This window comes from Solanum tuberosum, unplaced genomic scaffold (assembly GCF_000226075.1).
Source record: "Solanum tuberosum cultivar DM 1-3 516 R44 unplaced genomic scaffold, SolTub_3.0 scf00414, whole genome shotgun sequence".
Lineage (NCBI taxonomy): Eukaryota > Viridiplantae > Streptophyta > Magnoliopsida > Solanales > Solanaceae > Solanum > Solanum tuberosum.
The window spans coordinates 86,190-109,151 of NW_006239332.1; the positions used below are offsets into that span (position 1 = coordinate 86,190).

The 22,962-nt window shown below is 30.9% G+C and overlaps 2 protein-coding genes across 2 annotated transcripts; one reads left to right on the top strand and one right to left on the bottom strand.

The window, feature by feature from the left end:
* Positions 1-294: 294 nt before the first annotated feature.
* Positions 295-13,163, bottom strand: LOC102588978 (probable protein phosphatase 2C 75). The gene is made up of 5 exons (XM_006362641.1): positions 12,634-13,163; positions 2,425-2,626; positions 1,836-2,222; positions 810-915; positions 295-599 (listed from the first exon to the last, which is right to left on the bottom strand). Exons 1-5 carry the CDS (start codon positions 13,161-13,163, stop codon positions 295-297), a joined length of 1,530 nt encoding a protein of 509 aa, XP_006362703.1.
* Positions 13,164-14,458: 1,295 nt separating this feature from the next.
* LOC102589294 (probable protein phosphatase 2C 75) lies at positions 14,459-21,716 on the top strand. Its single transcript, XM_006362642.1, has 5 exons — positions 14,459-14,728; positions 15,636-16,013; positions 16,460-16,565; positions 18,589-18,827; positions 21,678-21,716. The coding sequence occupies exons 1-5, from the start codon at positions 14,459-14,461 to the stop codon at positions 21,714-21,716; spliced, it is 1,032 nt and encodes a 343-aa protein (XP_006362704.1).
* The last annotated feature ends 1,246 nt before the right edge of the window (positions 21,717-22,962 follow it).

Consider the following 22,962-nt stretch of genomic DNA (forward strand, 5'->3'; position numbering starts at 1 on the left):
ACCTTTGACCTTGGAAAATCAAGTTTGACCAACCAGACTAATTAGAGATGCATGTTAATGAAATTTTTCAGTCATGCGAAAACTAAATCAAGATTAAGATTGAATATCACATCATTCATGGCCATAAAAAGCTACATGCTAAAAGCAACTTAACAGAAAAAACAAATTGCAGTCATTAATGCAAATACAAACCATAGTCTTTAAGCTTCCTCTATAAGAGAAAAACTTATAAGCAAAGTTTAATAAACCATCTCCAACTTGGTTAGTTATATACTAACTATCCAAGATATTCAACTAAACTTCAATATAGTCTATCTTTAAATCAACAACAATAACACTTATGTTATCTTCGCTACCCCGTCCCATAGCTAGCCGAGTAAGCAACGCTGCTGCTGCTCTACTTGGGGAAGAAAATACGTCTCCTCTCCCAGATGGCTTTTCTTTTTGAAGACATTCTCTCGCCACCTGACACGCCTCTTCATTTGATATAACGTTCCACAAACCATCACTGGCAAGAATTAAACACTCATCTTCTGCTTCCCTTTTTGTGAAGGTAAACTCTGGCTCAGATATGATATATTTCTTTAGATACTTGTCTCCTGTTTGCAATGCAAAATAAAAGAAGCAGACATTGGATGAACGGAAATACAACACACAATTCCAACATAAGCCCTAAATAATTTAAATCATGATTGTCTCTATTTTTATAACCTAAAACGAATGATGGATATAAATGTTGCTTCAATTGGTAACTGCAATAATGTCATTGCATAGAGAAATAGGTTACTGAAAAAGGGAAAATAAGTTACCTATTGCACGAGACGTAGCCAGTATTCCTAGAACTCGTGCACAATCGTCAAAATCAACATGGCCTCCACATGCCTCTATTCTAGCACGTTCCTCTGGTCTGTCTGGCTGTAATGAAAAGTCAAATTATTTTCTTCAAGTTGTGCACTACAATACCATATTGTCATATCTCAAAGCTGGAGCAAGAAAATAATTGGATATTTCCTTAGCTAAATTTGAGACTTCAACAAAGAGAGAATACAAACATAAATCATGAATATAATCTTTCCATCAAATCCAATTTACAAAACTCTTGTTACATGCTTTATTTAGTTGCACCAAAATCATAGTGTGATTTATGAATATTTAATCAAGTTGTAGATGTGTCAGCCAAACATGTAATTAGTTATAATGAAGCTCATAATAGGAGGGATAACCCTAGCTAACAGTCCGGTCATATCAATTAGACAAAATGCAAATGTCTTGTATTAAAATTAGGTATGACAAATCAATTTTATTTTTAAGGTGAGGCCTTTTCTATTGGTTGTCCAAAGAAAAAAATGTGGAAGAAAGCAGGTTACTCTTGTATAATTGAACATTTACACAGTATTAATGTACATCTTAATTTTATTAATTATATTTAATGACAGGGGCGACTCAGTGATATTGGGGTCTAAGGCACAATCCAAAATAGAGGCCTTAAATATAATTAACAAAACAAAAGTTCATATACTAGCAACACAACCTTTGCTAACATATTAGTTTCCACATAATTTTGTTATGTGCTGAATTTTTTTTAAATAATACTCTAAAGTCATGGTACACTTTATAAGTAACAGCCTAACAGGTATAGTGAGATGTAGGCAAAATTCACCTTTTCTCTATCAGGTGGATCAAAAGGCAATATTTCTTGATATGAAGTATTTTACTCTTTTAAGTGTTTTACTTGACCTAGATCTGAATTGAACCACTTACAAATTGAATAAAAGAAAATGATATATTTAGATCTTCTAAGAATAAAAATAATTTTATTTTCATAAAATGCATACCTTGTGATCAATAGATAGAGGGATGGCTCTCCTACCACGGCAAAGAACGGCACGTGAATCTCCGCAATTTGCCACAATAATAGTTTTGTCTGTTAAAATTGCGAGCACGGCAGTGGAGCCTCCTAGTCCATAGTTCTGTGGTGGGCATCCACAAGGAACACCTATGCCACACTCATAGCACGTAACAAAAGCCATCTCATCAATCCTCTCAAAGCAGCTCTTCAACACCCTTTTCCACACCTCCTTAACCCTCTCCCATTCCAATTGTTTTCGTCTCTGACGGGAGATGTTATCATTGTTGCTGGTGCTACCACTTATGATGGTCCTTGTCATCATCAACTCTTCTAGTAGTATAAGGTACATTCTACTTCTACACAATCCAGCAACCTGCATCAATAATTCCATTATAAGTACTAATACTTATTCGATATTTTAATTTATTTTATATCCACTTTAATCTAGGCAAGTACTCCTAAAATGGATCGATTTAGATTTATAAATTGTTGCTTATCAATGGAAGGAAATTGGTAAAGAAAAAATATGAACGGATGATAAGAAGGTGAGAGAAAAAATGAATTTTTTTTCTTACATGAGGTCCACCATGTCCATCGTAAACAGCAAAGAAATCAATGGGGCGATGTTTATTGATATAAGGGGAGCAAAGATTTGGCCAAACAGATATCTCATCTTCCATTGAACTCCTTCTTCCAATTAAAGAAATTGATCCAACCAGCGGCACTGGTTCTTCTGGTGCACCTGTGCCTGATGTTGCCGAATTAGAATCAGACATCCTGAGATTGATGATGAAAAATTAATCAACAAATGAAGAAGATTCACATAAAAATCATAGAAGCCTTCTTGGGGAAATCTTCAGAGAAGCATTTTCGAGAAAATCATCAATTAAAAAAGTGCAAAAGCCTTCTAGGGGAAATCGTCATTGAGATTGATTCTTATTGATGCCATTGTTACAAAAAAGACATGGGCATTTATAGGAGTGTGGAAAAGTGACAAGTACATTTTTTGTATTTTTGTAATCTTGTATAGCAGGAAGGAACTCGTGAATGATTTCAAATGTGTATTATACATGTATTTTTATAATTTACATTTGTTTTGTATGTAATTTGCATTATTTATGTTCACATTTATTACATGCATTTGTTTGTTTCTGATATAATAAATCCTCAGTTTCTCAATTAGAGACTAGAGTGACAAAAACAAAATGATGAGATAGAGAGCAATTTTGAGAAAAATTATTATTACTCCCCTTTGTCCCTAATTACTTGTTCATATTTTCTTTTTTAGTTGTCCCTAATTACTTGACCATTTTGATAAATCAAGAAAGAACAAAATTTTTTTACCTATTATACCCTCAATTAATTACTTTGAAAAATGAAATCTTATGTTTTTAATTCATTCAATTCATAATTAATAGGGATAAATGGTAAACTCACTATGTCAATTATTGTTTTTTAATAGGTGTGTCAATTTCAAAAGTGGACAAGTAATTAGGGACAGAGAGAGTACTTGCTTCTTATAGTGTGAAAACAAGGTGTAGCAACCATTTTTTGAGTTTCTAAGTCATGAAAATGACAAGCTTAACATAAATACATTTCATTTTCAACCAACTTTTTCCATCTAGTAAAAAAGTATTTATTATGCTTATACAGAAAAATAAAACATTTAAACATTCTTACAAAATTTGAATGAAAAGTACTTATTATACTTATAAAATGACAGAAAACGTAAAAGAAACAAAAAACTACTATTAGACCTTTTTTTTCTTGTTCTCAGGAATCAAATTTGTAGATGAAATCATTAATTTTATTTCTTACATTAAATAATAAAAAATACTAGTGCTTTTTTTGTCAAAAGAACCAATATAGTGAGAGATTTTCATTAAAATTATATTGCACAAAATTAATGTTTACATGAGTTGCTATTTTCAATCGATTTTCTCTGTATTAAAATGGATCAAAATTTTATACAACTACGTAGAAAAGAATAAATCTGTCAAATTTGGACAAAGTAAAATTTTAAATGGATGTTTACCTTTTATATTGAGAAGTCAAAAATCAAGTGTTTTGCTATCGATATAAGTTGCTCATAGAGTAAAATAATTAAAACAATAAAAATTGTATTACGAAAAAATAAAATTCAACACAACATAAATGTAAGATTTCATTTGCTTACCACATAAAAGAGAGAAGTTCTTTTTCTTTCTTATCTTGACCAATTTCAAATATAATATTGAATCTTCATATAATATTTGAAAATAATAAAATGATAATATATTGAAGCGCCACTAATAATACTTGAAACTTTGTCATCTTCAAGACTCATGTTGGCCTCTTGTGTTGTTGTTGGCGCACATATATAACTTCAGTTCTTTATTGTTGAGTAAGAGTCAGTTCATTTTGCATTAGTCTTCTATTGATAGCAGGCAATGCACCTTATTCTAGAAGGTGTTGATAGACCCATCTGGACACCAAAGATAGCTGAAAAATTTAAGGTCTCTTCAACTTGGAACGTACATCTTAAGGAAAAATGATATATAGTTTCTCCTCTAGAAGCTAAAATATGGCACAAGGACATTCCTTATAAGATGTACTTCATTACCTGGAGATCCTTTCATAATAGGCTCTCCGCAGATGATAAAATTGCTAAGTTCAGCATTGACACTAATACTAATTGCAATTGTTATTTTTATAAGTATAAAGAAATGGTTGAACATCTCTTCTACAAATGAGACTTTGCACAAAGGATAAGGGAAGAGATTGCAAGAAAAATTTGCATCAACTACAAGAACAACTCATTTGGAAATTTGATCATAGAATGTTGGAACTTCAAGACTCTGTGGCATCATATATACATCTTGAAGATCATGCCTCCCATAGTATTATGAGAACTCAGGAGATCTAGGTGCAACTCAAAATTTGACACAGAAAATCCCTCTGTCCTCAGAATCAAGTCCCTGACCACATTAATATTTCATCAACTTATCACAATTAAATTCAAAGGAATCTACACTAATGAGAAGTGGGAGGACATATACCTTTTCCACCTTATTTTTGGAGAAATATTGGTGGAATCCTACTATACCATGGTTAAATGGATATGCCCTCCTACACCACTATTGGGACTCAACACACTACTAAAAAACTGCCAAAAAGAGACGGAAAAAAGCGACGGACTGCATCGCTTTTTTGGCCAAAAGCGACGCAGTCAATCTCGTTTTTTTTTTGGCTCGACGCTTTTTCAAAAGCGACAATTTTTTTTGAAGAATGCGACGCCATCCGTCGCTTTTTTTATTTTTAATTTTTTTAAAAAAAATTAAAAAAGAGACGAAGTCCGTCGCTTTAATTAATTTTTCATTTTTTTAGAATCTTGAAAAGCGACGGACAATGAGTTGCCGTCCGTCGCTTTTTTGGAAATAAAAATTTGAAAAATCCAGAAAAGCGACGAACTAAAGGACCCTGTCCGTCGCTTTTCTGGGTTTTAAAAAAAATAAAATTAAAAAAAGTGACGGACTAAAGGACCCTGTACGTCGCTTTTCTGGGTTTTTAAAAAAATAAAATCCAGAAAAGCGGCAAACAAAACCACCCTGTCCGTCGCTTTTTCTGCAATTTTTTTGGTGCCCACCTGCAAAAGCAATTCAATTCAGTTCAACCCCAATCAAACACAAAACATTACTTCAGGATTTCTAACGTTTCATAACCTAAAGTTCCTACAAAAATTCAAGTTCTCTAAAGTTCATAATTTAAAGTTCTGAAATCCTACAATAATTCAAGATTTCTAAAGTTCACAACTTAAAGTTCTAAAATCCTACAAAGATTCAAGTTTTCTAAAATTCACAACTTAAAGTTCTAAAGTTCTAAAATTTTATAATTATTCAGGATTTCTAACGTTTCATAACCTAAAGTTCCTACAAAAATTCAAGTTCTCTAAAGTTCACAACTTTAAGTTCTAAAATCCTACAATAATTCAAGATTTCTAAATTTCACAACTTAAAGTTCTAAAATCCTACAAAAATTCAAGTTTTCTAAAATTAATAACTTAAAGTTCTAAAATGCTACAAAAATTCAAGTTTTCTATAATTCATAACTTAAAGTTCTAAAATTCTACAATATTCAAGATTTCTAACGTTTCACAACCTAAAGTTCTAAAATCCTACAAAAATTCAAGTTCTCTAAAGTTCACAACTTTAAGTTCTAAAATCTTACAATAATTCAAGATTTCTAAAGTTCACACAACCTAAAGTTCTAAAATCCTACAATAATTCAAGATTGTTAACGTTTACAATCTTATAAAGTTCTAAATACAATAATTCAAGATTTCTAAAGTTCACAACCTAAAGTTCTAAAATCCTAAAATAATTCAAGATTTCTAAAGTTCACAACCTAAAGTTCTAAAATCCTAAAATAATTCAAGATTTCTAAAGTTCACAACCTAAATTTCTAAAATTTTACAATAATTCAAGATTCTAAAAGTTCACAACCTAAAGTTTAAAATCCTACAATAATTCAAGACTTCTAAAGTTCACAACTTAAAGTTCTAAAATCTCACAATAATTCAAGATTTCTAAAGTTTACAACCTAAAGTTCTAAAATCCTACAATAAAGCAAGATTTCTAAAGTTCACAACCTAATTAAAGTTCTAAAACCCTACAAAAATTCAAGTTCATATCTAATTTCTAGAATTTCTAAGTTCAAGAATTTCCAATTTCAAGAATTTCTAAGTTCAAGAATATAATTCAAGTAACCCAATTTTCAACAATAATATAATACATATAAGCACAAATACAATGACAAATTGAAAAATTCAACTAATCTCTAACTTCTAGCTAGCTTCTAATTATTTGTTAGTTCTAACTTCTAATACTTAAGTTACATCATATTTAAAAATCCCAAGTTTTCTAACTTCAACTTTCAAACTTACTAAATTCAAGAACTTCTAAGTTGGAAAATTCAACTAATCTAATTTCAACTTTCATATACTATCCAATATTTTTCTAACTTCAAAGTAATCTATCTAACTTTCATATACAATTGAATGTTTTTCTAACTCAGCGTCAAACATATTAAATTCAAGAATTTCAAAGTTGGAAAATGCAACTAATCTAACTTCTAATTATTTGTTAGTTCTATCTTCTAATACCCAATTCACAATCATATTTTTTTAAAAAACAATTTAGAAGAAAACCCTAAAATCAAAAATCCCTAATTCTCTACCTAACTAACAATAATCAAATATACAAATTAACAATTGAATAACACAATTCATCAAACTAAAACAATATACTAATTTATAACAAATCAAATATTACTAGAATTGAAAAAAACTAAAATTAAACCATAACCTTAATAATCTAAGGAAAAGAGGCATAGGGACGACGGGTGGCGATGCCGACGGGGCTAATGCTCAAGGAGAGAAGGACGGCGGCGGCAGCGTGGGGTGGCGTGGGGCAGCAGCGGCGCAACAGTTTGGTTTTAGAGAGAAGGGAGAGAAAGAGAGATGGGAAAATGGAGGGAAAACCCGCTTTTTGGTTCAATATAATTTAAAAAAAAAGCGACGGACAGCGTCTCTTTGTCCGTCGCTTTTTAAAAAATATTTGATCAAAATTTTGACTAAAAAGCGACGGACTAAGAGACATTGTCCGTCGCTTTTTTAAAATGTTTGACTAGATATTTTGACCAAAAGCGACGGACTAAGAGATGACGTCCGTCGCTTTTTTAAAAAACTAATTAATAAAATAAAATAAATTAAAAACGACGGACAACGTGGTTATTTTTTAATTTATAAATAATTATTTTTATTAAAAAGTGACGAACGGCATCTCTATATATATTAAATAAATAATTATTAATTATATATATATAGCACAAAAATCCGCGAAAAATAGCGACGGACTAAGAGATGCCGTCCGTCGCTTTTTGTAAAATAATTTTAAAAATAATTATTTTTATTAAAAAGCAACGGACAGTGTGGCAAATGGCGTCGCTTTTTGGAGCGACGCAGTCCGTCACTTTTCTGTCCGTCGGTTTTTGGCAGTTTTTTAGTAGTGACAAATGGTGCATAGAAGGTAAATGTGGAGGAGGAGGGGTTCTCAAAGATAGCACATGCAACGTGTTGATAACATTCAACCTACTTTTAGGCATTCGAACAAGCAACTAGGCTAAATCATTTGCATTGTTGTTTGGACTAAAACAGTGCATAGATAATAGTATGAACTAGATTGTTGCTGAAATAGACTTTCTCATGATGCAGAACACCACTAATGCAATATGGAGAAACCCTAGAAGATCGAGGAAATTGTTATAGATATCGCGAGTCTTGTGGGATTTCATGGAATTACCATCACCCACTGCTATAGGGAGGCAAACAAAGTGGCTGACAAACTAAGCATCCCTCAGCCACTCTATGAAGTCTTAACAAATTTACCTGTAGTATAATAACAAGATAGGGGTCATTCCTAACCCCCATCTTGAAAGTGACTTTTGATTTTATTTTTTTTAAAAGGGTTTAGAATTGAATGTCCACGACTGACTTTGACATAAATATTCTTGAATCAAATAAAAATGGCAAAAATACTGACTTTATCTATCACATTATTCATCGCTTACAAGAATAGTTGCTAAAAGCAACTTAATAGAAAAATCAAATTGAAGTCATTTAAGCAAATACAGATCATTGTCTTAAGCTTCCTCAATAAGAGAAAACTTTAAAGCGATGTTCAATAAACCATCTTCAAATGGGAAATTCCCAATAGCTGGTTATGCTAATTAACTATCCAAGATGTGCAATTCTAAAAGGTACCTTCTCCTCATGAAACTGAACTTCAATATAGTTTATCTTTAAATCAACCACAATATAACATTGATTTTATCTTCGCTACCCTGTCCCATAGCTAACTGGGTAAGTAGTGTTACTACTGCACTTGGAGAAGAAAACGCAGATGGTTTTTCTTGTTGAAGAAACTCTCTAGACACCTGATACGCCATTTCATTTGATATAACGTCCCACAAATCATCACCGGCAAGAATCAATCAATCAATCACTCATCTTCTGATTCCATATTAATCATTAGTCTCTTTTTATTTATATAAATTTGTCTTACAATACATTTAAAAGGGGAAATACATTTAAGAATATTAAGAGCTTGCTTGGATTGGCATAAAAGGTAGCTTTTAAAAAGTAAATTTTTTTAACTCAAATGATTTTAAGTCAAAAAAAAAAGTAGTGAGGGTCCTACTTCTGGTCTTTTACTTATTTTAAGTTATTTTTAAATTTGTTAAACATTCTCAAAAACTAAAAATGACTTGAAAGTGTATTTAACTAACTTTTAAGTCAATCCAGGCAGGCCCTAACTCTTTTGATATTGTCATTCTACCTTGCTATTTTTGGGTGGTTTTCATTTGATGTTCCATACCCTTCATTGAAGTCTAACTAATCGGAATTCACATAGTGTAAGGTTCCATTCAGAGGAAAGTGATTCCTATTAAGAATTTTTTCATACCTAGGGCTCGAATCCGGGACCTCTGGTTAAGGAAGGATCAACCCCATCCACTATACTACATCCATTAGTGACAGACACTATTGCATTTTAGAGTTTCCATTGAAACTTTCATAAAAAGATACTAGAAAATACATACTTGGTTTTATGCATATAATATCTTGATTGAAGTAGTTATCATTTTTTGTTCTTGATTCTCATAACGAGATCAACCAGTACATAAGCTAAAGAAAAACTAAAACTCAATCTCAATTGACTAAAGTGTCGTGTTGATAACTTGTTGTAAAATATAAATAATATACTACAAGAAATATAGACAAGATATATGGGGAGTAGAATGTAGAGATCATCTTATTCAAATGTCTTCAAGTATCACTAACAATGGTGAATGAACAATCGTATTTATAAGTTGAGAAATCACTCCAAAGGTCACCATATTAAGTGTCATTTTAAATAGATACATTCTTATCCAAAATAGTTCATTGAACCTAGGAAATATACATACATGAATATAAGTAAGTTCATGTATTGAGAATATGGACAATCCATAATTCAATGAATTTATAACAAAAATATTAATGTAGGCCTCTATTGGATTGTTGTTAACTAGGAACAATACTTCTGAATTATATAATTTTTATAATTTCAATAATGTATTGATGTCTACCATTTTAGAAGTTTTTTGAGTTTTGACTGTCATTATTGAAATATGTTTTAGTTACATTTAAAATTATTTAAATATGTGATTTAAATTTATTTAAATATAATAATTAATAAAATTATTTAAATAGAGGTTATATACTTCACAAATATAAGTAATCATTCACAAGTAATAAAATAGGCATAACACATGAACGTGAAACTATAATATTGGTACATGATTCTCTTAGGTTGCTATTAACTAAGGTCAATACATATGAACTATGTGATTTTTATAATTTTATAATGTATTAATTTCTACCATGTCTAAAGTGTTTTGAGTTTTAACTGTCATTATTGAAATATTTTTAAATAATATTTAAATATATAAACTTTTAAAGTATTTTTATAATATGTTGAGGTCTAACACATTGTTTGATCTTTATAAAAAATAATATGCAAATTATGTTGGATTACTATTACCATCATCATCATCGTCGTAGTCGTCGTCGTCGTCATCATTATTATTATTATTATTATTATTATTATTATTATTATTATTATTATTATTATTATTATTATTATTATTATTATTATTATTATTATTATTATTATTATTATTATTATTATTATGACTTTGTGACCTAGATTTGATATACTTTCGTTAAATGAAGTAGTTCACAGATTCCTACTTTTTTACAAATATTTCAAATAGCCTTTTTGCTTTATGGAAGTGAAAATATTGATTTTTAAAAATTTATTTGTCACATATAACACATTGTCTAAGTTTTTATTAAAACAAAATTCATATAGGGATATATGATCTATCTCACAAAGTTCAGTGGTACATTTGATATTTCTCACACGTGATATTTTTTTTTACTTTTTTATTTCAACAGTTAATTTCAGTCTTAAATATCTTATTTATGGATATATTTGCTTATCGTTATATTTGAGTTTCTTGTTTTTATTTAATTTTTTATTTTGAAAAAGATGAAAAATAAAAATAAAAAAAGGGTAAGAATGAAATAAAAGAGAGAAAAGGAATAAATAAATTAAAATTATTTTCTTTTGTGGTCATATCTGTAATTTTTTTTGTAGCACAAAAATAAGTAATTTTTTTGTAGTTATGAAAAAAAAAAATCAACACATCTATGGAAGTCTTTATGAAAAGATGAGTGTGAATTAAAAATATTTTGAATTTAATATTATTAGTGAGCTTGTCTTGTAATTTAAATTTTAAACTTTACTTCTAATGGTCAATTTAAATTTTGTACTATCCTCTATAGATTTTTTATTAAAAAGGAAGGGAAAAAAAGAGAAAATTACTTGGCCTTTGGCCATTTTATACTTAATTTTGTATTCTTAATTTTCTTGGTGCTAATAGTTCATTAGGGCATCTCCAACCCAAACACCAAATTTGGTGTCAGCACTATTTTAGTGTAAATCAACTTCAACCCACTGCATTAAATTTTATATCAAAAAGAAATATTATTCTCTTTTTTTATTATTATATTATTATTTCTTATTTCATTTAGATTTTCTTATTTTATAAAGCAAATTCTTTCTAAAACATTCACCATATATAATTCATATTATTTTATTTTATAGTCGTTTAATATAAAATTATTTTATACCATAATTTTTTAAATAATATAAATTTCTAGCAAACATTATACATTATACATAATAATGGATAATACAAATAAAAGTGAAATCATTAATGAGATACAATTAAATAAACATTACATAATTGAAAAATATATTTTAAATTTTACATAAAAAATAATTAAATATACAAGAGATTCAATTAAAAGATACAATTTATATAATATTTAATTAAAAAATTTATATAATGAAATAATATTAAAATATTCAATAAAGTGAATTGATGTGATTAATAATGTTACTACTCACCCACCAAAATAATATAAAATTTGGTATTGGGTTGGAGATAGTTTTAATAAATGCCCCACGAATCATAGCTGAAATCTAATCTGACTGATGCTTAATAAAACAAGTTTTGGAAGAGGGAATCTTCGAAGATGAACGTAATGCGGAAAAGCTGGCAACATATGTTGTCGGTTCCATTAACAGGGGGTTTTCTCTGCTCCTTATCCTCATCAAAGCGGTGCTGCTGACTTGGACGACTCCTTAATGCCAATTCTCCCTTCTTTCATTTTTTTTGGTGTTGTATTCATATTGAAGTCTGATTAAATTTGAATAAAGTATTTACTACTTCATAATCTTGTTGTTCTTCCTCTTTCATTTCAGTTAGCAAAAAGGACGGGCCTTTCTTATGTTCGGTGATGATGGGACCGAATCCTCAAACTTCTCGTCTCATTTGCCCCACCTGTCAAGAGATTTTTTACACGTTATATTTTTAATGCATGCGAAAAATCCCATCATCTCACAGTAAATAAGAAATTCACATCCGAACCACTTGAAGAGGTGTTATTCAAAAAGACAACATAGATATAAAATTTAAATTTCTATCCTCACATTGATAGGTGCACCCAATCATCATCATCGTATTATTATCTGATACTTTAAACATGAGTTCACACATCTATATTTAAAAAAAAAATTAAAAATATGACACTACTATATATGATCTAGAGAGGGGAGCATGGGTTCACGTGAACCCACGGCACCCCCTCTAGATACGCCTCTGGTCCCAAATATCTAATAGGAAATGTACCCACAGTGAATCCTGTAATGCTTAAGAGGAGGGCCTTAGTCTGCTCATTAGTTCCAGCAATGAACATGTTAGATTTGTCCATGTTTGCTATCATTCCAGTGACTCTTGTGAAATGGTCTAATGCTTCCATCACTCTCCTTACAAATTGTTCCTTACCACTACAAAAGATCAGTAAATCATCAGCAAACACCAAATGTGTAAGTTTAAGATTCTTACACATTGGGTGAAATTTGAAATAAGGTGAAGCACTCATAACCTTCAAGACTCTAGATAAGTATTCCATGACCAATACAAATAATAGAGGAGACATAGGATCCCCTTGTCGTAGCCCTCTCTTCCCTTCAAAGTAACCATAGCCTATTCCATTCACCATAACATAATACTTTGGAGACGTTACACATATCATAACCAGCTTCACAAATCCAATTGGAAACCCATAACCAATTAAGGCTTCCTCTACAAGTTCCCAACTCACCATATCATAAGTTTAACTTATCACGTGTTATATTTAAGGCTACAAGATTAAAAGATATTTTGATATATTTGATATAGTTTTAATAGAACCACAAAATTAATATATTTTTTTATATCAAATCAAACCAGATTATTCATTTTTAAACGAAAAGATTACTCCCTCCATTTCATATTAAGTTAATTTTTGAGGCATTTTTCATTTTTCAAATTAACTTAATTGTTCAGTTTTCAAGACTACTTTTAGAGTGTTGTTCCAATTTTTACCCTTCATTAGTTAGTATTGAAATTAGTGATTAATTAATAGTTAGTTCATTTAATCATAAATTTGACAATAATTAATAAGGGTAAAAATGGAAAACTAAGTTCAATTTATGTCTTAATCTACTTTTCTTAAAGGGTGTGAAACACCTCAAAAATTAACTTAATATGAAATGGAGGGAGTATTAAATAGTTTGCACAATAAAGTCTCACTCTATCCAATTTTAATTGTCATGTTGCGCTTTCGAAATTCAATTAGATTAATTTTCAAAGTTAAATTAGATTACATTTAATTTGATATTTAAAACAAAAAAATTAGATTTTCAAAAACTATACAAAAAGTTTTTATAATTTAACTCTAAAAAAAAAAAACTATGACAATTAAAAATAGACGAAGGAGTGAGGTAGTAATAAAGTTGAGGGGATCTTCGAAAATGTATGTAAATGCGGAAAAGCTGGCAAGATATGTCTTCTCCAATCCAAACACTTCTCTATACCCACAGGGGCTTTCTCTGCTCCTCAAAGCGGTGCCTCCTCTCGTCATCTTTTACTACGTGGACAAAATATCATGCCAATTCTTCCTCTTTCAGTTAGCATAAAGAACCGGTTTTTCTTCGTTCGGTCATAGTAGGCCCACCTCCTAACACTTGTCAAGAGATTTTCTACCCATTAAACTGCTCGAACGCTAAACACTACTTACTTTCAATTTTAGGATGGTAAATTTAAAAAAGCTACACACGAAAAAACTCCATTATCTCACGCTTAAATGAGAAATTCGAAAGGTACGTACACAGTTTACATCACTGTAATGACGTGTCATTTTACATCACTGAAGTTGTCTAAAAAGCCCTCTCCATTCTTAGTTGTTTATTTTCATTTGGCATGGTATTACCGGTAATAATATGTACAGATGCATCCAAACATTTTTTTTACGTTTCTACTAGTACATCTTGTTGACAGATGTTGTAATCTAATCTTTCAGATGCCTCCTATAAAACAAAATGCCAGTGTTTCACCTTTACTACAGTTTTATAACTAAAGATGGAGAACAAAGGCAATGTCGATCAGAACGAGGAAGGAAGGATGCATCGCCAATACAGAATTCAATTGAGAAGGAGAGAGCAAGCCCGGGAAGCACAGATGAGGGTAGGAGTACTGCCGCCGCCAGCGGTTGGATCAAAGTCTGTAAAAGGAATGAGGCCTTCAATGGAAGATGAGGTTTCAATTCACCCAAATCTTTGCTCCCCGCTCATCAATGGCGGTCGACCCCTTCATTTTTATGCTGTTTATGATGGACATGGTGGTCCTCAGGTAAACTTGCTAGAGTATTTCTTTTTTGTTTTCACCATGTCATATATTTATTTTTGATTATTTTTTAAAGTTAGATTACCTATATCTCCTTTTTTTTAAAAAAAAAATTGATGAAGATTATTTAACTTTAAAAATCATTTTACTTTTAATGAGGATTACAATTCTTACTTTAGATGAATTATATGTTTTAAGCTGCGTGTTTTGTTTTAATTTTCATTTTTAAAAGAGTAGTTATTTCTTTCCCTTTTTTTTTTCTGTAACTCTTCCATCAATTTTAATCTTGTATAAGAGTAGTTTGGATTGGCTTAACAAAAATAGTTTTTAAGCAAAAAATAAAATATCAAATTTAAAAGATTTTTGAGTAAAAAAATAACCCTTATTTTTTATTTTAAACTTTTTTTTTAAAGTCATTCAATACTTATTTTAAGTTAGTTTTAACCTTGTAAAACACTTCCAAAAGCTGAAAATGACTTAAATATGAGTAATTTTTAAGTCAATTCAAACAGTTTTTAAGACAACAAAATTAAAGGGTATATTGATAATTTTAGCAAATCTTTCTTAAGATTACAAGATTTTAAGAAAATATTCTTTACTCTCTTAAATATCATGTCAAGGTTAAAATCAGATAATAAACTGAAACTGAAACTGAAACAAGGGGAAGTGATACCTTACATTATCCGACGAACCCTGTAAATATAAGTATTTTTTAAAACAAATTTGAAAATATTAATTAAAATTTGAGTCTTGATAACCTAAAATTGACTCGGTGTATTTTAGGGATCCTTTGATAATTTTAGGGATATATAGTTTAGTTGGTCGGTGAGATAACAACATAGAAATAGACAAGGACATCATTATTTTTTGTGGAAATAAATTGAAATCACTGTATCGTTTTTGGTGGATGCAGGTATCTGCGCTCTGTAGGGAAAGAATGCACTTGATTGTAGCAGAAGAACTGATGCGCCCCGAGAACAATACAAAAATGATGAGTAGCGGCAGTAGTTCCAGTTCAGATAGAAGACAACAACGAGATTGGGAGGCAGCATGGATGAGAATTCTGCAAAGAAGTTTCCAACGGATGGATAAAATGATATGCTTTAACTGTGACTGTGCTACTTTAAGCTACCGCTGTTTGTGCCCACCAAATCACAACTTGCGCTTCATGGGCTCCACCGCAATCATAGCAATTGTAACAGATCATGCCATTGTCATTGCAAATTGTGGTGATTCCCGCGCTGTTCTTAGCCGGAATGGAAATGCCCTCTCTGTCTCCTTCGATCACAAGGTAAAAAAATTATTCTCTATAATTATTGTGATGTTTTTAATTAACAAAGAAGCTTTTCTTCACCCTGAAGTAAAGCAAGGTAAATAGGATTTAATTATCAACATGACTACATGCGTTAGTGTTAAATTAGGTCTTAGGCCTAACTCACACCCCAAAAGCTAGCTCAAAGGGAAGAGGATTGCCCAAACCTTATAAGGAGTCCACCCATCTCATTAACCACCGATGTGGGACTTTTGTCATTCTTTAACAGTTAGTTGTGCACTGATGAAATTGTTCCATTCTTAATCAAATGTCTCTTTAAGTTTGAATTCTGAGTATGAAAAAAATCTATTGGAAATGCTACTCCCAATTATAGATTTTGCAGTGCACGATTTGAATTTAATCAAGCTGCATCGAGTGAAAAATGATTTGTCCTAATTATAAGCTACTCCCTTATTTGGTTGCAGCCAAATAGGCGGGATGAACTCGCTAGAATAAAGGCTGCGGGAGGAAAACTTGTTTATTCTCGTGGATTACGGGTTCAAGGCTTTCTAGCCATGTCTCGGGCAATAGGTAATATTTCTCTCTTAGTTTCAAAGACTTCTTCAATCTAACACAATTGGCATTGGAATTGTTGCTTCATTTCTTTTTCCCTTCTACCTTTTTTTTTATAATTCATCAACATAAACAGGAGCCTAAAATGAAATTTTAGTTAGAGGCCTAAAAATCTAAATAATTTTTTATGTGTATTTAAAATTTATTTTTCTTACACTTTTAAGATGTAAATTATTACTTAATATTTTTTTATAAATAATTTCATCTAAAAAAATTCTTCCAATTATATTTAAGGTAAGATTGTATCAATTTTACAGTGAAAAACATCTTTTTACTAAGACAATCATTATATGAATTGTCAACAATAATTCTATAAGTAATAAATTGATAAATTATAATGAGTTAACGAGAATAAAATAATACATATTTTAAAATATTTTTTAATTATAAATGATTATTTTTTTCTATAAAAAAATTAACATATTATTTATTTTTAGTAAAATATTGAGGCCCTCAAAATTGGGAGCCTAAAGCATATACCTTATTTTTATTGCCTAGAGCCAACCTTGCTGGCCTAGGTTATACTCACCCGTAGTGATGGAGTAGTTGAGCTAAGATATGCCTTAACGAGTTCCCAACCTAAAACTTAAGGGCATATAACATGTATCATGTAGAAGAAAAGATTGTTATTTTAACTAATAGTAGAGAACAATGAAGTTAAAACACAATTATGGCGTCTAGAAGTGCAAATTAACACCCTAGCTTCTTAAGGAAAAAAATGGAATAGTTCTAAAACAAGAGCATATAGAGATCAAATGAATTTTAGGCAACAGAGTCAATCATGATTGATATTTAGGGTTTTATCATAGCATTACATATGATGTGCATGTTGGAAAAGTGTTATATTTCCTTTAATTAACGACACACATACGATATCAAAGTAGAAACAACATTTGAGTATACAATTGTGCATGTCAACAATATATCGTGTGTCCAAATAAATATATTACTAATACCACACATTAGACGTAAAAGGATATTAACAAATTTGAGTAATTGATTGTACGTCTTAGAAGTTTGTCTTTATGCATTAAAGAAAATGGTGGATTCCCAATAGGGTGTTGCTAGAAATGGATTAGATAGCACATTGTTTTTTAAAAATCACAAAGGGGGTCTAGAGACTGACCTATTAAACAGTTTAACATAATATGCAATAGAATGGTATAGTACTTGGATATTAAGAAGGAATCCCATGTAGATTGATTTGTTTAGAAGTTCTACCACCTTTTATTAGTACACGTATCACTAGTAACTTAAAGCCTCTTGATGTCAATTCCACCCTCAACATTAGGTTTATATAGATTCTCCAAGATCTCAAATGATACTTAGATTTCTCAGTAGAGGATTTCAAAAAAAAATCTGAGCAAAGTTCTTCTCAATAAATTCAATAGTTTCCTTAGGAGGGTTCAGTAGCTTGTCTCATTATGTTTATTCTATAAATGGATATTTTAGGACCTATGAAGAAGAAATTTTGGTTACTATTCACTTGTTGACCAGAGTTCATTTCATATATACTTATGAACTTGATTCATAACAACTTTTTTTGAAAATCATAATGGATAGTAGAGATAAATATGTTAAATTAATAAATGAATTATTTATATTACAATTCATGTATATATGAAATACTTCAATGTGTATTTAATAGGGTAGGTCTTGTCTTTAATTACTTATAGATTGATTGTTTTACTTTATATATTTTTTCGATGCAAACCATCCTCGGAAGAGTAAGAAAAAAGAAGGGAACAAGAGTCTCTTGCTTCCTAAAAATATAAAGAGGCGGAGTATAATTACGCTGCAAGTAGTGGTTTTCAAATGTGTTACTTGTCCAATTACTATAGGTCTCACTTCTTATGTGTCTGTTGTGTTGGAGGAAATTCCAAAGTAGTTGATTTTTTTTTGTTTACTTCTTAAAATGACTAAATGTTATAGAGATTTAACTACTAGTAAATATTTTTGTTATTTTTCTTATTATAAATAGGAGACAGTTATTTGAAGCCTTATGTCATATCAGAGCCAGAGTTTACCTTCGTAAAAAGGAAGGTAAATGATGAGTGCTTAATTCTTGCTAGTGATGGTCTATGGGATGTCGTATCAAACGAAACGGCATGTCGGATGGCTAGAGTGTGTCTCCAAGGAGATGCAATATTTTTTTCGCATAGTGAAACAGCAGCAGCGCTGCTTACTCGGATTGCTACAGGGCGGAATAGTCATGATAACGTAAGTGTTATTGTAGTTGACTTTACGAGAAATTAATTTGGAGAAATTCCATCATACAAGCATATATGTACATACTAAGAACAATGTGATAGTGCATCCTATGTTGTTTATGATGGTCATGTAAAACTGCTACTTCTTTTTTTGACAATGAAAAAAGTTTTCCTTCAGCAATAAAGTGTAGAGATGGCACGCAATTGGGGAAGGCACACCCTTGATGGGGCAGGGCAAGAAAATAACTAAACGGGACAGGATAGAGTAGGGCGGGTAACGGTTCAATTGTATTTCAGTTTGTTCACCGGAATACAAACGAGTAGAAAGTGCTCGTTGTATTACAGTTTTGCTTGCTGGAATACAAATTAAAGTATCTGATTTTGAAAATATTTCAACACAACAAGGGTTACTATTTTGTTAAACTGTTTGATTTGTTTTAAATTATGAAACTATTTTCTTATTATATAATTATTTTTTTTGGTGAAAAAACTAATAACTTTAGCAGACTATGGTAGAAAGGCAATTGCAGTACTACTGTTAAAAACTATATATAAAGAAGTTCTAAAACATCCCTTGCTTTTAAGTGAATAATAAAGAAGGAGAAATGAAAAATAAAATAAACGAAGTAGAGCGGGTATTTTTTTAAAATGTTAAACGGGGCATGCAGGGCCGACTTAACAAGATTGGGAGCCTAAAGCGAAACTATAGAAAGAGGCCCTAATATTTTTTTTCATCATATATATTCTTATTTAAAATCTACTCTTCTAGTTTTTTTAGATGCGAAGTCATTAGTTACTGTTTTATAATCGATTTGTTTTGATAATTTCTTTTCAATTGATAATATAGCTAATTCATTCAATCTCTCTTGAGACACTGTTGATCTTAAATAAGATTTAATCAATTTTAATTTCGAAAAACTACTTTTGGCTAAGGCAACGGTTACAAGAACAGATAACATTATTCTATAAGCATTATGTTATTTGGAAAAAAATCAACACTTTTCATTTGATTGAGTGTTTTCATTAGATCATTATCTTTTACTTGTATTATTTCTCTGAACACATTTAATTCATAGAATAAATTTAAAATATCAATACCAAAATAACTATTATGTATTAAAGAAAGTTTAAGGTTAAGATAATATTTTTTAAGTTCTCATCATCTAGTGATCTCAGTATTTTACCACTAAATAAGAAAAATATTTTCATACGCTTCAATTGGTTCAAATCTATTTTGAAGTGAAAAATAGCTTGATCTACTACGTGAGCATATATATATATATGACTTTGTGATTTCGTTAGCAATATTTTCATCAAATTGTTTCTTACGAAATTCAGGTTCGATGTTAATCTCATGTGCAATTTCCTTAGTAGAAATCATAGCACTCATACATATAAAAAAAACAAAAAAAAAACATATATTAGTAAAAAAAAATTAAAATGGGGGCCCAAGCAATGACTTTAGTGGCCTACGGGTTAAGACGGCCCTGGGGGCAGGATAGGCGGGTGAAAATTTTAGTAGGTTAAGGTTTGTCACGCCCTAACTCACCCTAACCCGCCCTATTGCAATTCCTACTGAAGTGAAGCAAGGTAAATACGATTTAATCAACTTCTATCGTTCTTGACCAATTAGTCTGTTCTCGCTTGAATTCAGTCGATGAAATGAAGATGAAATTGTGTTGTTGCAATTTTGTTGTTGTTTACTCTTTTCTTTTTTCTGGTTAACATCTGATGGTTGTTTGACCATGAGTATTTTTCTACTTCTTTTTAGAGTTGAATTCTTGAAATCATGTTTGGCTATAAAATTTAAAATTCAACTTCTTAAATTTTGAATTTAAAAAATATCAAAAAATTATTTTCACCTTTTTTCAATTTAAAAACAAATATTACTCAAATTTTCAAATACCATTCACTTTCAAAATATAAACTAAAGAGTATTTTTTTTTCAAATTTCGTAACTTTCGTGGCCAAATTGCTTCACGGTCATGAAAATTTGTCATTTTTTCTATGTTTGGCCATAAAATTTCAGAATACTTTCAAAATTTGAATAACAACAAAGAGGTATTTTCACTCCAAATTACACACAAAAAAATAAAAATAACTCCAATTTATATTCATGGCCGAATACAATCACTACTAAAAAACTGTCAAAAAGAGACGGACAGAAGCGTCGCAGTTTGTCGCTATTTTAACCAAAAGCGACGAAAATGCGACGCAATTATGTCCGTCGCTTTTTGGCTCGACGCTTTTCCAAAAGCGACGGACCGCGTCGCATTTTTGCATTTTTTTTACAAAAGCGACGAACTCCGTCGCTATATTTTAATTTTCTTTTTAAAAAAATAATCTAAAAAGGCGACGCAATCCGTCGCTTTTGAAGAAATTCGATTTTTGAAAATCCCAGAAAAGCAACGGACAAACTGAAAATTATTTTTTATGCAAATCCAGAAAAGCGACGGACAAAATCATGTTGTCCGTCGCTCTTTCTGCAATTTTTTACAGCAGAAACTGCTGCCCACCTGCAATTCAATTCAATTCAATTGATCTATATTATTCAGCCCAATCAAACACACAATTATAAACAATCTACACAAAACATAAAACTAGAAATTTAAAATAACATTCGAAAGTATCTAAATCAAAATTTAAAGACTTATAAAGTCTTTCAAAATTTGTTTCAAAATTACAAAAAATTCATAAAAGTTCACCGATGTAAACTAGGGAGTGGGTCTTACACAATCATCCTCACTATCAGTACTGTAGTCGTCGCTTTCCTTGGGAGCCGAAGTATTAGTTCCACGAGCGAGGTTCATCACTTGTTTTTGGATTTGCTGAACGGTCTTGCTCATGCTTTCTTGTTCAGCTACTCTTCTCCGCTCCGACTGTACCAGTGCCGTTGTAAGTTTAGCTATTTGATCGGAGATAGCAGCAATATGAACACCGTCAAGTGCCTCGGCTTGACTTGACGATCCAATTCCTTCTAAGCCTGACTGGAGTCGTCTTACATTGTTTCAAGAGCCTAGACCATAGACACTACCCTTGTGTGTCCTCCGTACCACTTTTTCTTTCCAGATCTGGGTGGAAAGTTTAGGTGTCATTTTGATCGAACTATCTAGATTCTCAGCAACGTAATGCTGAAACTCATTCTGCATATTAAATATAAAAATTGACATCAATATATATACATATCATAATTATATTCACGATTAATATATATTATTCATATTAAATAACTTACAAAAAGTTTGTTCGGCTCTTTCCTCCACCCACACATCCGAATCCGACTCATTTTGTTTCTTCCTAACATGAGTCTTCTTGAATATCTCTGGTGCAATGGGAGTGCGTCCCAATTCTTTTTCCTATAAATAAAAAACTGAAATTTATAACGATATATATGAATCAACTAATTATTTATTTAAAAGTTTGAATTAGAATTAATTACCATCTGTCTTGCAATTGTTCCAACAGAATTTGCACCTCCGGTGTGCAACGAGCCACCCTTAAGACTGTCTCTAGCCTTTTTGGCTTGGTATGATATTGCCTTAAACTTGTCTGTGTTTCAATACCGATCCAAATCATCAAAAACATGCGGTAACATCCAATCCGGACGTTCAGCACTATACCGAACTTTTTTTAGCCAGGCAGACAGTCTGGCAGATGCCTTCCTCTCAAATGTGGTCGAAAGGACATGATTGTGCCTCGGCTCCCAAGTACACATAGTCTGAATAAAAAAATTGAATAACGTTAATTAGATCGATAGTGAAAAAAAGTAAAGTACACTAAACTTAACTAAAAAATATATACCTTAAAGTTATTAAACATCGTCTGGCGTATACTGTTTGGGATCTCTCCCCAAGAGTGATAAGCATGTGGTATATAGTCTCCTAACACAGTCTTTTAAAGCCCGGGCAGCATCATTTGCCTGATGCCACCTGCAAAACACATAATAAATATGTTAGTTCATGAATAATATATTTAAGTATAAGAAATAAATAAAATAAACTAACAAATGGATAACAAAAGAAACTTACGATCATCCATCCGGCTCAATCATGACTCTACCAAGTCTGTCCTTATGGACAGGAACTAGAGGAACCATCTCATCTGGAGTACCACTAGGTGTAGCTGTAGATGAGGGTGATACATCA